The sequence below is a fragment of the Emydura macquarii genome, unplaced genomic scaffold (genome assembly GCF_026122565.2).
Source record: "Emydura macquarii macquarii isolate MOO-44397 ecotype Brisbane River unplaced genomic scaffold, CSIRO-AGI_Emac_v2 contig_3671, whole genome shotgun sequence".
Taxonomy (NCBI): Eukaryota; Metazoa; Chordata; order Testudines; family Chelidae; genus Emydura; species Emydura macquarii.
Genome location: NW_027133808.1, coordinates 9,414,137 through 9,431,358, shown reverse-complemented (window position 1 = coordinate 9,431,358; position 17,222 = coordinate 9,414,137). Strand labels below are relative to the sequence as shown.

The 17,222-nt window shown below is 39.7% G+C and overlaps 1 protein-coding gene across 1 annotated transcript in view; it reads right to left on the bottom strand.

Annotated features, from left to right (window-relative positions):
- UGGT2 (UDP-glucose glycoprotein glucosyltransferase 2) overlaps positions 1–17,222 on the bottom strand; it is a 347,356-nt gene that overhangs the window by 76,718 nt on the left and 253,416 nt on the right. The window contains exons 28-29 of the mRNA XM_067536834.1: positions 6,728–6,886; positions 3,573–3,658 (exon numbers count right to left, since the gene is read on the bottom strand). Of these exons, the coding sequence (XP_067392935.1) occupies positions 3,573–3,658; positions 6,728–6,886 (245 nt within the window). The remainder of the gene's footprint in view (positions 1–3,572; positions 3,659–6,727; positions 6,887–17,222) is intronic.

Sequence of the window (17,222 nt, the reverse complement as noted above, 5' to 3'; positions counted from 1 at the left end):
GTCTCTTAAAAATAGACCTTTTAGCCCCTATTGTCCTATGACCAAGACGTAATGTACACGGATGTGCTACTGGTAACAAATATTATACTGAAATGGAACTGTCCTAATCAATTAGTATATAGGGGTGGTGTACATGTTTGCAAGGGAAAAGAGGTGGCCTGAAATTCAAGTAAATTGATGCTCTGACTATGGAAGGGACTAGGTTCACTAATTCAAGAGGCAGGCCAGGCACATGCCATGCTCTTTTGATCAGGTCTCTGCAGACAAAGAAAAGGCAGAAAATTGAAGATATCCATTGTGACCTGGAACAAATGGGAAAATTGTGCAAAGAGAAAGACTAGGTGGGGGAGGAAGCAATTCCTTCTGGGAACAGAAGGAATGCTATCTGGCCAAAAGGAATAATTGTAGAAGCTAAGAAAATCAGATCGACAGGCTACAAAGTGACCCAGAAGACTGAGAAATTACTCTGAGCAGAGTAAAGGAGAAAGCCTATAGTTAAGACTGAGAGTAATGTATTGCCTCTCCAAAGAGATAAGGTCTTTCACTACCTTTTATATTCAGAATTATTCTCAGGGGTGGAAAAGGAAAGGAGAGGAAAGTTGTTAGGATTTGTTCCAATTAATTAGGAAGCTGTTGGAGGCAGGCCTTGCAGTACCCCATCCACTGCCCATTCCAGCATGGTCACAGAGGACACCCAGATAAGTACAACAATTGCAAAAGTATAGCTTGTGTTATAAAAGACTAGCCCCTATTACACTGTAAACAAACTAACAATCTGTGTAGTAAATTTTGGTCATTGAAAACAAGAGAAATGTAAACAAACATGTAAATATTTTATTATATTAACAAACTTAAGCTGTTTAAGGTTGTATCCCATAGATCAAAGACACCAGAAGATATCACACCCCGAAGAAATCAGAAGATATCAGTACACAGTGAAGAAACCCCAGGCACCATGAAAAGGAAAATGAAAAAATGAAGTACTTTATAAATAACAGATTGGTCTGGTATACACTTCAGTATACCACATATACAAAATTAAGTTAGCAATCAGCTAGCAAACTACTAGCTAGAGCTGGTTAATTGGTCATTTAATTTGAATTTGGCTACTGTGTAAAAGCAATTGTATTATTATTGCATTATTTTGCTGCATTATTGCTGTACATCATTTACACTGTGCATAGCATGGCTAAACTGTTTCACCAACACACAAGTAAAAATTAACAAATTAATGGTAACAAACAACAAAGTCAAGAAAAAATCAAATTGGTTAAAAAACAAACAAACAAACAAAACTAACTATTAAGTTACATGGTCACTACAAATTGTGTAAACAAACCCTTTGTTGGTACTAGTCAAATTTGGGATCAGTGAAACTGCATCCTAACTGAGGCAAATGTTACTGAAAACAGTCTTGTTCTGTGTCTGGGTACTGATATTAAATCCTGACACTGCAATTTAATAAACCGATTACTGTCCATTCAGTAGGCTATCGGGAAGACAGCATCTATAAGAAATCTTATGTGGATCTACATCAACCACTGTTGTCTCACAGAGCAATACAACCAATGAAACAAAGAAGCTAGCGGTTCCTGTTTCTGTTCTGCAAAGCTTACCAGAGTGTGATAGCCAGAAGCAAGGGTAACCTATAACATAAATGGACAGTACAGTACAGTAATAGTGACAGTACAGATTAGTAACTAATCACAAGAAATTCATATATAAAGGCCTCATTTGTAATGTCACGACTTCAGATTTCTGTTTTAATTCTTATGTACACTGCACTGTAGGACACACTTTAATAATGCCTATCCCAGTACTTCAAAAACACTCAGCCTACTACTAATACAGGTGGCAACTGTAATTGCCCTAATAGAAGTGTTGCTATCTATGGTACCAAAGTGAAAGGGCCAAACTATAACACCAGCTGAATAAAGAAATATAAGGTGGTGTTATATATACACATACATACTGCACATATATACCTATATACACTACACACACATATATAGCTACACACCATAACCATATTATCTATATACATTTATTATTTAAAAGTGGTCCCAAGGCTCAATCATAAAACTACATTCCACAATCAAAGTCCCAGACCTAACATTCCCAGGCCCACCATAAGGAACTAAAAATAATTGGGAAATAAAATCTGTCCATCAGTTGTACGAGGAAATGTGAAGACTAAGGGACATATGGGGCATGAATATATGGATGGCAATAAAAGGTGGCCATCTAACAGTGTTTAGCCCACTGGGTCACCTTCAGTCCATGCATTATGCTTTTCTGGGATGATGGGTAAACATCCTCTCCATAAAAAGACAAAAAGTGTGGGAATGTAGTAGAATGTAAGAACCTGAAACGTAAGGCCTAGCATAACAGGTCAGATATGAGGCCTGAGGCCTAGTATAACGGGCCAGGTATGAAACATAAGGCCTAGCATAACAAGTCAGATATGAGGCCTGAACTAAAATAATGGTCAAGTCTATTATAAAGCAAAGTTAGCAGAAGTCAGGCTATGAAAGTTGATTGGTTCACAGTAACTGGCAAGAACAGAGCTGGTATAACAAATATACAGTCCAAAGTACTAGGCACAAGCACATTCCAGAAAGGTACCAGGACATCCCAGAGATAACGAGGACTCACTGACCTCCTCAAATTACACTATAATGGATAGAAATGTCTTGTTAATGGGATGAATAGAGATGTTTTGACTGAACCATTCAGTACAAGGTAATGGATAGTATCTTACCACGTCAAAAGGTGCTACCCTGCCACATCAGGAGGTGGCAACTACACATCAGTGGGGTAATATGAAACTTGTTTGCATCAATGTATAAAAGAGGGTCTCAGAGAAAACATCTTTGTCTGGCCTAGGGGGAAACAGAAAGTCCCACCATTTACTGAGCCAAACCATTGTCAGAACACACAATATTAAGTGTACTTGTAGCATGTATAAGGTGATTTCTGTTGTGCTCATTTGGCAATAACCCTGGCCAGGTGCCTTTGTTGCTAAACAGATCTGTGGTTGTGTCATTGGATTTGGAGTGGTGTCTCGATTATGTGTGCAGAGCTGGGATAACACATACAAGGGGAGCATACACAGGCAGCCAACAACTGACAACAATCCTCAGTCCCTATTTATTTTCACTAGCTCTCAATTAACAAATGCAATTCATGATCAGCCTAACTGGGATTTTAAGTCTTTACAAAGTGTTACCTCGTCTTCCCAACTTTGCTATGTGGCTAAGCAATAGAACATTTAGGTAGTTTGCTCTTCTTTTTGGAAAATCCATTTGCATGAAGAGAGATACTCATGGACCAGGCGTATCATAGATACTCAACCTTTTAAATTTCACCCATTTACATTTCCTTTTCTTCATTGCATTTGCTAATCAGTATTATCTGCATTGCTAGCATTTTGTTCTTATTTGCATATTGTTTTTGTTTGCTTTGCTTCAGCAAATTCCGTATTTTGCAACAGACTGTGATACCTCTTTACAATATATGTTTGTAATTGTAAGTTACAATTGTATTTGCTCAAAAATTAGGTTACTACTTACACAAGTATATGATAGATGTCTTCAGATCTTCCTTTGCGTAATCTCAGTGTCCAAGAACCTGGATTTGCTTTCAACTGAAAATACCCCTGTGAGGAAAGAGAAACAATAGTAGAATCTGGTTCTACCAAAACTTTGGAAATGACCATCTTCACATGTAAACACTGATTCTCCAGCATTCTGCACTGTCTGTCATCAAGGCTATTATACATTGTCAGCTGCAATTTTAGCCCTGAAATCAGTATTATGGTGATGCAGTCAAGTCGTCTTCTCCCCTTTATGTTCACATCCACAAGCCCTTAGTTACAAAGAGATTTGTTCCTACCTGAATATGGAATTTATATAAAGAATCTCTACCTAAAATAATGGGCTGCTCCCCATTCCTCGGATATCACAGGTCAACGAACCAATTACTGAACAGGATTTTTGGTTCCAGTCTACCTTCTCTCCATCAGCCTTGTTCTCCAGTTAAGAAAGTCTTAGAGCTACTCCCAAGAAACTGTCAATCTAAAATGCCAGCTACTCACAGACCTGGGGCCCTGACTGGGAAGTATCTTTGGAGAAATTCAATTTACAAGTAGAAACAAATTTCTTATTCAGCTCAAGACTTCACCAAGAAAGAATAATGGCATTTGCTTAACAGTACCTGAAACCCAGACAAAGCAGGCCTCTGAAAATGAAGGGCACAAGAAAGGGTTACTCCAGATGACTCAACTTTGCAGACTGAGAATGAATCCAGCATTTGCCGAAGTACCATAGCATACTTGTTACTGGTTGAATGTCAACTGAATGGCAGGTGGCTAACTGGCATTTTTCATCAAACAAGGGACATTCTTTCTTGCCCTATAAAGCGGCCATGGCTAATATAAAATGAAATTTGCTCTTTAAGAAACATGGGATGCTCTCTGCGCTACAATAACTACATGTCAGAACTGAAAAGGACTCAGTTATGCAAAAGAGATTTAGAGGGTGAATTGCGAAGTAAAAAGGCTTCCCCTCCCCGCTTTCACTGCTTCTTTACAATTTAAAAATGTGAAGATGTTTTTATTTGTTTGTGATTTACAATAAACATTATTTACTGCTCGTCTCCTCCCCACATTTACCATAATTGATGCATCTCATATTTTTACATTTAGTTTATTAAATTAATGATATGACATAAAAACAGCCTTATGTATTCAAGAATTCTATTAGCAATGGCTAAATAAAGGTCACCATGACTCACTGTTAAGAAATCCTACAAAAAAGGGCTCAGAATCAGAAATTAGTTCAGAATCCACTCAACTCACTGATTGTGCTTTGCTCAATTACACAGCATTCTGGTGAGGCACAACATATAGAAATCCATTTATAATTCTGTTTTAATCTTTAGCATTCAGAATATTTAATACATCAAAGAAACCAACTGAAGTTAATGAAAACTTTGTAAAATTCCTCCCTCCATCCCCATACAGAGCCCCAAAACATGAACTTTTAAATGAGTGGATTTTTTCATATTTTTTCTGTTTCTTTCATTTAAGTAAAATTTAAATAATCTTCCTCACGCTCATCTAACTAAACTACTTGGAATGGCGATAGTCCTACTATATAAATCTAGTCCCAAATATTCCAGTGAAAAATACCATACCAATCAAAGAAAATAAAAATTATTAATTTTTAAGTGCTTCATTTTTTTTTTCTAAATAGGATATATTAAAAAATAGTTAGGTGTCACACATCCAGAACTCCTCTTTAGTAGCAGGGAAAACTATAACTAGCACCTTCTGAGAATATTTTAATATTGACACATTGCACTACCATTAAACCTTAGACTTCTGCTAATATTTAAGGAAACATAAGAGACAATCCAGATTACTTAACCATTAACTGGAATTCTTCGACTACACTGCTTTCACAGATTCACGTTATTGGGATCGAATATCAAGTCAAATGAACACAAAACTGTAAAAAGCAGTTAGTTCACAATGAAGGGTACGTCTGAACTAATGCACAACCTTGCAGAGACTGCATCTATAAAAGGAGAAATGCTGGCTCCATTCTTTAAATTCTGTCCAGAAGCAAGCACTCCAAAGACAAAGATAGAGGTTAGAAGAGTTTGGATCTCAGCAGACAATATACTCAGAGAACTACAATTACTAGTAAGCAACCTAGTTTTCTCTCTTTCAGAAATCTGTCCTACAGAGAACTACTCATGAGCCTTGTCTGTACTAAAATAAAATACACAACATTGTAGCCAACAGTGCACAATAATGCCACCATGTGGCCTGCACTTGCTCTGAGGAAGTCCAGTAATACGCCATCCATCATCACATCAATGTGGATTGGTGAAGTGAGAGCTTAGACGGAAAGCACAGAAATAATAGCTGTAATGGTGCAACCAGTGCTCCCACTAGCATTATTTAGTACACCAGTAACATCTTGGTATTCATGTACTCTGCTGGTCTGCGGATACATTTTTCAAAAGCTCTTCATCTGTACTTATTGGATTACACACACCCTTGTATTTCACTGCACATACTTTCTCACCAGGGATTCACCTCTTTAAGGTCACTGCGCAACTGAGCTGCTTCTGGAGTAATTTCAGAGAAGAACATCATAAGAACATGCTGTCCATGAGCTTGTCAAAGGACAAAGGGTAAAATTTTCAAAAGTGCCTAAATCCCATTTAAAAAAAATGACCCAAGCATTTATGACCTAATTTGGTACGATTAATAGGAGACAACATATGACTCCTAGGAGACTTAGGCTCAGTGCTTAAGTCACTTTTGAAAATGGGATTTAGGGACTTTTGAAAATTTTATCCCAAAACAATGTATTTGACAAGATGCAAACATGAAATTACTAACTATGTTTCCACTAAGTACATATATAAGAAAAAAGACTAATTCTGGTCAGACCACAATGTCCCAAGTCCAAAGAGAGCAGAAAATGAGCTGAGAAATCAAGGTCTGCATGTTATCTTTTACAGATATCATCTCAGTTATTCAGTATATACATCAAAGCATACAACTCTGAGGTAAATTAATTCCTTTTAGCAGTCTGGATTTTGCTTGTTAGAAAAGAATACTGGAAGAATGGGTATCTCAAAGAAATTTCATAAAAAAGGAGAATGAACATTTTTTTAAAACAAAACAACATTTTCCTTAGTCAATACCTACCAGATTGGCCATCACAGTCGTGTCAACCATAACAGGATTATTCTTCATGCCTAGAGTGAACTGTAGTCCCCGAGGAGGTTGTCCAGTGGTCACATCAAAGCAATGTCCTTCAAGTAGTAGATATTCCAGTTCATAGTCTGCAGTAACAATTCCCTCTACCTGTGGAAATCAACATTTTATCACTAAAACATCTGATATTTTGATTTCTCATAAGGAGCTTCTTACAAAGATAGAAATGTTGGTATTTCATAATATACCTTCAGTGTGAATAGGTTAAGTGGATTCAATTCTTTCTTTCTAACATTTTGGTTGAATTTAATGATTGTGAAAGTTGATGCAGATCAGTCATTTATACATTCACCAAATAGATATAGTAAAGATTGGTATGACAGTTGGACCTAAAAGGAATGGGTATGTGTGTGTGAGAGAGAGTAAAAGAGAGCACGAGAGTGTGTGTGTGTATAAATAAAACTTTATTTGGAAACACGTTTTAAAAATAATATACATCAGTGCTCCTGACTATATGAAGGTACAGTTCACTGTACTAAGCAAAGCTGGAATCATTTAATTGTTGAAATCAAGCTCCCTCAAGCCTAAACCCTGTTATGGAGGATTCACTTTTAGGAATGAGAAAATATTTAGTTTCCCATGCACACTCAATCTTTGGTCTGTTTATTGCTATTTGCATCAACAGTGCTGATTGGCAAGGTGATTTTACAGATATGGATACCTATCTGCTAAGAAACAGGATAACATCATTAACTCATGTTGCATAAGCCAAAGTGACATCATCAGATAGGTCTATAATTTTTGACCATTTCCAAGATGAGTGAGACTGGCATACATAGCGCACAAGTTAAAAGCTTCATTTCCATTTATTAATTCCCTGAACAAACCATCTAGTCCTCCATTTTTAACATTTTCATATACAAATCTACTGTAAAAATTCAGGATCAACAATTAATTGAACAAACCAAAAGAAAGTTTAACAAGGAAAAAAAAAAAGCTCTTTCAACTGAATACAAATCTGTGTACTTCTGTGCTGACAATTTAGTATTAAGAAACTGAAAAATGAAATGTTCCAGATGTCTGTATAGTAAAGGTATATTGTTTTCTATTTACTTAAAATATTTTATACACTTTGCATCAGCTACGTCTCTTTTCCTTGGTATAGTTTCTATTGGTCCAATACATTTGCCCTAATTTATACTGATCAGTGAGGCATATAGTGGCAGTAGAGAAAATAGGGAGTTTATTAATAACCATAATGTCATGTATATACACACAGACCAGGATTCTTGGCATAATTTAGGTCTGTGTTTCATACAGGTTAAATAACTACCATAGCTAACACAAACTCTTGTTAAGTTGTGAAGTAACATTTTCCCCCACCCTCTCATTCTGGGAGAAAGCTGCAAAGAGGAGCCAACCACAGACTCAGACAGTAAGAATAGAAGCAGCCAAAAGAGTGACGCTCAACCTTTCCAGACTACTGGGCCCCTTTCTGGAGTCTGACTTGTTTTGTGTACCCCCAAGTTTCACCTCAATTTAAAACAACTTGCTTAAAAAATCAGACATAAAAATATGAAAGTGTCACAGCACACTATTACTGAAAAATTGCTTACTTTCTCATATACCATATAATTACAAAATAAATAAATTTGAATATAAATATTGTGCTTATATTTTAGCGTATAGTATATAGAGTGGTATAAATAAGTCATTGTCTGTATGAAATTTTAGTTTGTATTGACTTCATTAGTGCTTTTTATGTAGCCTTGTAAAACTAGGCAAATATTTAAATAAGTTGATGTACAGGGGTACGTGTGCTCCTGGTTGCAAATTACTGCTCTGGAGAACTTTCTAGTTTTGATTTGACTTTCTCAGCCCTGACATGACTGGTTGTTTGCTCCAAGCCCCCCATTCTCCCTTCCATCACAGACTCTTCACCTTAGCATCATTCCTCCTTGCCCCCTTCCCTTCAATGTCCCCTCTGCCCTCCCTTTAGCTTATCCCCTCTTAGCAAAAAACAAAACAAACAGACAAACAGAGATATGATGGAAATAACATGACGTTTGTCTCCATCACCCTGCTCTCTCTACTTGCATGTTGTCCCCTTCCCCAATCCTGTGTCTGTCATGTTCACTTAAACTGTTAAGATCTTCAGGGGAGACTCTCTTTTTGTTCTGTGTTCATATAGCACACAGCACAATGAGATCCTGTTCCATGACTAAGGCTCTTAGGCACTAAGGCAATATAAATAATAAATAAATAGCCATAATATCCTCTTTTACCTTCCTTCCATTTTATATGTTTTATGCCTATACAATAGTAACAGACACATAGCAGATGAATATACAGTATCTGATACAATATTTTGAAGTATAATGTTACTAGATTAAAAATATCTAAAAGTGTATCAATTAAGATTTAAGAAAAGCATTCTGTAATAGACCCTTCAGTTTGAGGAAATTTCATCGCCGACACATCCTGACCATAAAATTCTGCAAATAGTTCAGACCATGCAGTCCATTTTAAATAGAAATATGATCAATAAGATATACATAAATAATCTTTAGCAAAGGTATACAAATACATAAGGTATTTGTTTTGTATTAAAGAAGCTGATACATTCAAATGGTATGTGGAAAACCAATGTGAAATGTAAATCTTTATGGTGAACCAAACAAAATGTTTTAAGACCGTAAAGCCTGATTAACTGTATCACTGGCAGCTGCACACAGAGTTTTGCATTTGAAGCAATCCTACTAACCTTATATCATTGAGATGTACGGAAAAGAGGGTTACTCACCTTGTGCAGGAACTGACATTCCTCGAGATGTGTGTCCCTGTGGGGTGCTCCACTCTAGGTGTTGGCACATCCTTGTGGCCTTGATTATAGATTTTGTCAGCAGTGCCCGTCTGGGTTGCACATGCGCTGTCCCCGTCTTGCGGTGCTGTTGGCACCCTTTTCAGCACACACGTGACCCAAACCCCTCTGTTCCTTCTCTACCGAAGATCTGCAATGCTCAACTCTGAAGTAGAGGGGAGAAGGGTGGATAGTGGGGCACCCACAGGGGGACACATCTTGAAGAATGTCAGTTACTGCACAAGGTGAGTAACCCTCTTTTTTTCTTCAAGTAGTGTCCCTGTGGGTGCTCTATTCCATGTGACTCTCAAGCACTGCCCTCAACTGGTGGAGGGAACTTTGGAGATGTTAGGTTGAATGGTTGAGAGTATTGAAAGTCCCATTGCTGCATCATGTCTTGATGTCTGATCGATTGTGTAACCATTTATGAAAGTGTGGGTCGAAGCCCAGGTAACTGCTTTGCATATTTCCGTAATTGGCACGTTATGCAAGAAGGCTGCAGATGTAGACGCTGATCTAGTCGAATGTGTCCTGACCATTTGAGGTGGTGTTACCCCTGACTGTGTGTAGGATGTGTGGATACAGCTGGAAACCCACTTTGATAGCCTTTGGGTGGATATGGTGTTGCCTTCGGAGCGTTCTGTAATGGCCACAATAAGTTTGGGATATTTCCTAAATGGTTTTGTTCTTTCTAGGTAAAATGCGATGGTTCGTCTGACATCCATCGTATGGAAGGCCGCAACCCATGTATTAGCATGGGGTTTCGGATAAAACGGAGGTAAATGAATGCTTTGGTTAAGGTGGAATGCTGATGACACTTTGGGGAGAAATTTAGGATAAAGCTGTAGCATTACTTTATCTTTATGAAATATTGTGTATGGTTGGTGAGCCATAAGTGCTGCGAGCTCACTTACGTGTTGTGCTGCTGTAATTGCTACTAGAAATTATATCTTCATTGACGTGTAATAACGAGCAAGTCGCTAAGGGCTCAAATGGTGGCTTGATAATAGTCCTTAGGACTAAATTGAGGTTCCAAGTTATTGTGGGCAGACATATATGAGGATACGTGTTTTGTATACCAGTCATGAAATGTTTCAAAATTGGGTGTGCAAAGATTGTGGTATCCTCTACCAGATCGTGGAAGGTAGTAATAGCAGCTAGGTGTTCTTTAAGTAAGCTCACTGATAGTTCTGCTATTTTTATTTCCATGAGATAATTCAGTAGGATGGGGACAGGCGCTACTGCTGCGTTGATTTGTCTCCGTTGACACAATAAGGAGAATCTACGCCACTTCTGAAGGTGTTTTCCTAATGGCAGGTTTTCTGCTATTTGATAAAATATGCCTCACTGGTTCTGAGCATTGTAGTTTTGTCTGTTGGAACCAGTTAGGAACCATGCTGTTAGATGCAACTTCTTCAGAGGCGGATGGGCGATGCATCCCTTGTCCTGGGAGAAGAGATTCTCGAATAGTGGGAGAGAGATTGGTGTGTGAATCGACGTTTGTGGCAGGTAAGTAAACCATGTTTGTCTGGGCCATGCTGGTGCTATCATTATCACCTTCGCTTTGTCTTTGCATATTTTGTGTATGGTTTTGGATTTCATGGGAATGGGTGGGAATGCATAACGGAGACCTGTATTCCAATTGATGAGGAATGCGTCTCCCATCGATCCCCTGTCCAGACCTGCTCTGAAGCAGAAGTAACAGCACTTGCAATTCATTGTTGTTGCAAATAGATCAATTGTGGGGTAACCCCACTGATGGAATATGTTTTCCAGGACTTCGTTGTACAATTCCCACTCATTATTGTTGCCGAATTGTCTGCTCAGATTGTCTGTGGTGGTGTTTTGGATACCAGGTAAATATGCCGCTGATATGTGGATTTGGTGGCTTATGCACAAGTTCCATAGCCTTATGGTTTTGAACATAGGGAGTTGGATCTTGGTCCTCCTTGCCGATTGATATAGAACATACATGCCATGGTGTCCATCATGATTTTTACAGTTTTCCCTGCTATGAGAGGTAGGAAATGTCGACAGGTGTTGAGGATGGCACGTAAGTTCAGCTGGTTTATATGCAATTTGCTTTCCTGTATTGACCATTTTCCTTGAATGGTGTGTTCTTGTAGATGCCCTCTCCATCCGATTAGCGATGTGTCCGTAGTGATTGTGATGGAGGGTGTTTCCCTTACAAACGGAATCCCTGATCAGAGGTTGCTGGGCTGTGTCCACCATTTTAACGATTGCTTGATCTTTTTTGGCATTACCACATTTTTGTATAATGGTTGACTGTGTGGCTTGTAAACTGAGGCGAACCACATTTGGAGGGCTCGCAAGTGTAATCGTGCATATTGTATTACAAATGTGGTGGCTGCCTTGTACCCCAGCATTTGGAGGCAAGGTCGGACTGTTTTCTAATATAGATTCCAGGTTCATGATGATGTTGTATATGGTTTTTGGGAGGAATGCCTTGGCAGTGAGAGAATCCAGGTGTGCGCCTATAAACGCTAATTGTTGCATAGGCTGTAGGATATATTTTTTGTAGTTGATCATCAGCCCTAACGTATGATTTAATGTCCTTGTCACGTGGATTGCTTGACTTGCCCCCATGTATGTATGTACCCTCATCAGGCAACTGTCCAGAGAGGGGAATATAGTAATCCCTAGTCTGTGAAGGTAGGTGGCTACGACGGCAAGTATCTTAGAGAAGACCCTTGGAGAAGTACAAAGACCGAAGGGTAATACTGCATATTGGTGTTTGTTGCCTACTGTGAATCTTCTGTGAAGTGGGTGAATTGTAATGTGAAATATGCATCGTGAAGGTCGAGGGCTGCAAACCAATCCCCCTTTTCCAGCACAAATAATATGGTAGCCAGAGTGACCATCCTAAATTTCTGTACCCATATGAACTTGTTCAGTTTTCTTAAGTCCAAAATGGGTCTCCAACCTCCAGTTTTCTTTTGGGTGAAGAAATAAAGGGAATAGAAACCTCTGCCTCTGTGTTGGTAGGGGACATACTCTATGGCACCTATTGGAGTTGCAGAAGATGCTCCTGAGATGGGTCCCTGAAGAGGGACAGGGAAGGGGTTTGGATTGTAGGCATGGAGGTAAAAGGGATAGTATACCCAGAGCGGATAATTTCTAGTACCCATTTGTCCGTTGTTAAGCTCACCCAGTGATGGTAAAAGGGGCATAGGCGGTGTTTGAACAAGATGGTGGATGTTATGGGTTCTGGCTGTGGCAAGTAGGGATGGTCATGCAGACCCTTGACCAAATTTTCTCAAAATTGTTGTTTAGGAGGGGCAGACTGAGATGTCGATGACTGTTGGTTTTTCTGCCAGTGGCACTGGTGCCTTTGTCTGGAGCATGGTCGCTCATACTGTCTTTTGTGCTGGTAATGTTGATACCTAGAGTTATATGGTTGGTACCTGAAGGTTCTCCTTTCTTGTTGCAGGTGTGTAGATTCTGAGTGTGCAGAGCATGGCTCTAGAGTCCTTCATGGTATGCATAACACCATTGATCTTATTAGCGAAGAGCTTCGCTTTATGAAAGGGAAGATCCTCAATCGTTGCCTGGAGTTCTTTAGGAAGGGCTGCGGAGTGGACCCATGATGCTTTGCGCATGACAACTGAAGTTGTCACTGTTCTAGCTGCTGTGTCTGCAATGTTGAGGGAAGCCTGCAATGCGGTTCCCACAACCAACTCTCCTTCTTTTATGAGGGACTGAAACTGTTGTGTTCTGTCATCAGGGATGCAATCGTTAAATTGGGATATTTTCATGTAATTGTTGTGATCATAATTTGACAACAACATGGTGTAATTTGATACCCTCAATTGTAGTATAGCCGAGGTGTAGACCATCCTGCCAAGGAAATCTAGTCTTTTGTCCTTTTTATCATGTGGTGTTGATCTGTTATGTTGTTGTTTGTTCCTCTGGTTAGCAGCTTCTATGACCAGTGAATTAGGAGCTGGGTGAGTGAAGAGGAACTCAGTATCTTTAGCAGGGTCATAATACTTTTTATTAGCCCTTTTGCAAGTAGAAGGGATAGTGCCAGGCGGTTGCCAGATGTGATTGGCGGCCTCCATCAGAGCATCGTCCATAGGAAGGGTGATTTTAGAAGAAGCTGAGGTTTGCAGTATTCTCAGTAATTTGTGTTGTGAGGCTGCAAGCTCCTGGAATGGAATCTCCAAGCTGTCAGCTACCCGCTTAAACAACTCCTGAAACTGCTTAAAATTGTCTGCAAAATCGTAGGAGGTGGAGGAACTATGGCCTCAGCTGGTGAAGATGAGTTGTGAGCCCATGGAGTTCTCTCTTCCTCTGCAATGTCCTCCTGTTCTTGTGTAGGACCGGTTGTTTCGGGTTCTGTTGAAGAAGGCCAATAGGGTGACCTTTCCCTGTATCTCTGGGAGGTTGATAGTCTACTGTGTGGTGTGGAATAAGCAGACCAGGTGTCCCATACCAGCCAGTGCATGCGGTATGGGACTGGTGGAGCTAACCATGGGGGTCCAGGCCATGGGTATAATGGACGTCCAGAATGTGGATGGCGTTTAGTTGGGTGTCTCCTAGGTGATGTCTGTTGAGGGGAAAAGGTAGCCTGTTTGCCTTCATAGTCCTCATCACTGGAGCAGGAGATGGGGGAAATAGGGTCCTCCTGACTGAATTGTACTAGGGAAGTGTTGGTCCCATATAGTGGTGATAGTGGGGAGGATGCTAAGAATTCCTCCTTCTCATGATGCCTGTGCTTTTCGGTATGCTTTAGTGGGGCCGGTGTTGTTGGCTCGATTGTTAGTATCAGTGCCGCAGTCGGCATTGTGGCAATTCTTGGTGCAGACGTTTGTGTTGGCACTGTTAATGTTGTCGGTGCCTCAAAGGTTGTGGTGCCTCTGAGATTGTTGGTGCCAGATGCACCACGGGTACAATCAGTGCTGATGTCGTGGACTCAGTATGTGTCGGTGCCGTATCACTCATTCGGCACCGAGGTCTGTGTCGGTGCCAATGTTGTGACGGTTACCGCCATTTTGCAGACCGTTATTTTCTATGATGCCGTATCACATCGGAGTTGTTTTGTTTTATCTCTCAGCTCTTTAGTGGAGCAGTGAGAGTCCTTCCTTGTTGTGGAAGTCAGCGTACTGGCGGAACCAAAAGCTTCTTTGATACCAACTCCTTTGTCCTTTCCTGGTGACCTCCTTCTCTTACTCTGCTCCATCGCAGGTGGGGTAGAGTGCCTTTTTCGAGACTTGTCCGGTGAGTCGTTACTCTGTCCAGGGTCTGAGGCAGATCTCAGAGAACTCTCCATAAGTATTAGCTTCCGGTGGAGATCCCAGTCACGCCTGGCTCTAGCTTTTAGGTTCTTGCAGTGCATGCATTTTTGGGCGATATGCCCTTCACATAGGCATCTAATGCATTCCGAGTGCCCATCCAAAGCCGGCATAGCGTCCCTACATGAGGCACACTATTTGAAGCCAGGACAGCCCGGCATAATATTCCTATTAACCATTAACTATGGGGTAAATCTGAGGGAAAAAAAATTTTTAAGGGAAGAATTGAGGTAAACTACTCTAGACTCCAGGTAAACTAACTAACTTTAATGAGGAAAAATAACCTAGTGACGATTTTTTGAAGCAGGCTACGAAGAACTGCTGAGGGCTCCGTCTCGGACTGCGGACGGTCGAGAAGGAATTGAGGGTGTCAGGTCATGCATGCGTGCGCCAAAAAGGGCGCCAACGTGCTGCAAAAAGGACGGCATGTGCACGACCCGGATGGGCACTGCTGAGAAAATCTCTGATCAAGGATGTGAGGACATGCCAACACCTGGAGTGGAGCACCCAGAGGGACACTACTCAAAGAAGAATAATTAAGTACTGGTACAGATGTATGTACAGCAGTTTTGTATTATTTTGTTAAATGTTTTATCGTATTGGTGATGAACCAGCAAGTCAAATGACTACATTGCTGCTTGATGAACTTGTCTAAATTTTTAAATTCGACTGCAGAACTATTTGGTTGAACTGACAAAAACAGTCCTGTAATTCGATTGGTATATAAGAATGATAATAAATAAATAAAAACAACGAGAGTCCTGTAGCACCTTAAAGACTAACAAATTTCTGCAGGCCTATGCTTTCGTAGGCTGCAACCCACTTCGTCAGATGCATGTATACAGACTAACACCGCTACCCCTCTGGAAGAAATAAATAAGGATCTCTATTAAAGCATCTATAGTTTCAGGCTGGTACCAAAATCACCTGCCTAGATTAGTACAGAACTAGATAAAAGTTTGCCTTTGTAACAAGCTTATGATAAGACCTTGAATTAATTGAACTGACTTATCTCTTGAAAATTGTAACATCCCACATTGAGTTCAATTTTTGACATTGTTTATCCTATCATCAAACCATCTTTATTTTATTTTTTGTAGCAGAAAATTTCTTAATCAATAATTTCTTTTCTGCTAGCATCTTCCACAATTCTGCTACATATGGGCTATTCCCCTCCTGACTGCAGTTTTAGAAGGAGTTCAAAGCTGTAGCACATCCTGTGCTAGCCACAAACCATGCTCTAGCCTGCTGTCAGATGATTCATTCCAAAGCTGAGTAAAAACTTGCAGAAAATAATAGTAAAAATAATACCAATGTCAACCAAGTAGCTATATACAATAAGTCCCTGCTTATATGGTAACTATCCAAATAAAATGTTAACCCTCAGCTGAAGAGCCATCCAAGGTGGGAAGAATTGTGGGAGACACTGCTAGCAGAAAGGAAATTATCAGGTAAGAAATGTTCATTACTTAAGCCCAGAATCTCCCACAAGTCTGCGATGTATGGGAAGTAGCAAGCAGTGGACAGTGGTAGTGAGGGACAAGAGAAAGCCCAATAAGGAGGGGGAAAAAACTTTTTCATGATTGTTCAAACAGCAAGGTTATTACTAGACCACCAATTAGATCACTCTCATGCCAAAGAAGCCCTCTGTGGAAGACAGAAAGTCCATTCCATAGTATATAATAACTAGTGACCACATCACTGCTCTGAAGATCCCTGAACTAGAAGCCGTGGTCTTTTAGCCCAATTGGTTGCAATGGATCTTGTGGAATGTGCCTTGACTCCTTCTGAAACAGGCATGCATTGTATGTGTCAATAATACACAATCTAATCCATCTAGCCAGGGATAGATTGAATACTCTAAGATCTTGGCTGAAAGGAAACAGAGAGTTTGATCTCCTTGTGGATTCTGTAGGCTTGATAAAAAATGTTTAGTACTCATCTGACATCCCAGGTATGCCATAGTGTAGCCTATAGAACTAGCCTGCTTGCTTGCATTATTATTAGAGATATTTTTCATATATATTTTGATATGATTGTGTGATTAAATAATAAAATTATATATTTTATTCAGCTGTAATGCAAAGTACCTTCCAGACCACATCCTGGATGACAGCTACCGTTAGTGTATATATATATATATATATATATATATATATATATATATATATATTCAACCTTTGGCTTAGATAAGTATCAATGTATAACAGGATAAGACATATATGGTCATAACCTTTACCCTAGACAAGTCAAGGGAGATTAAAAGGGGAAGGGGCTGTCCCCGGTTATGTCCAAGAAACTTTATAAAAGA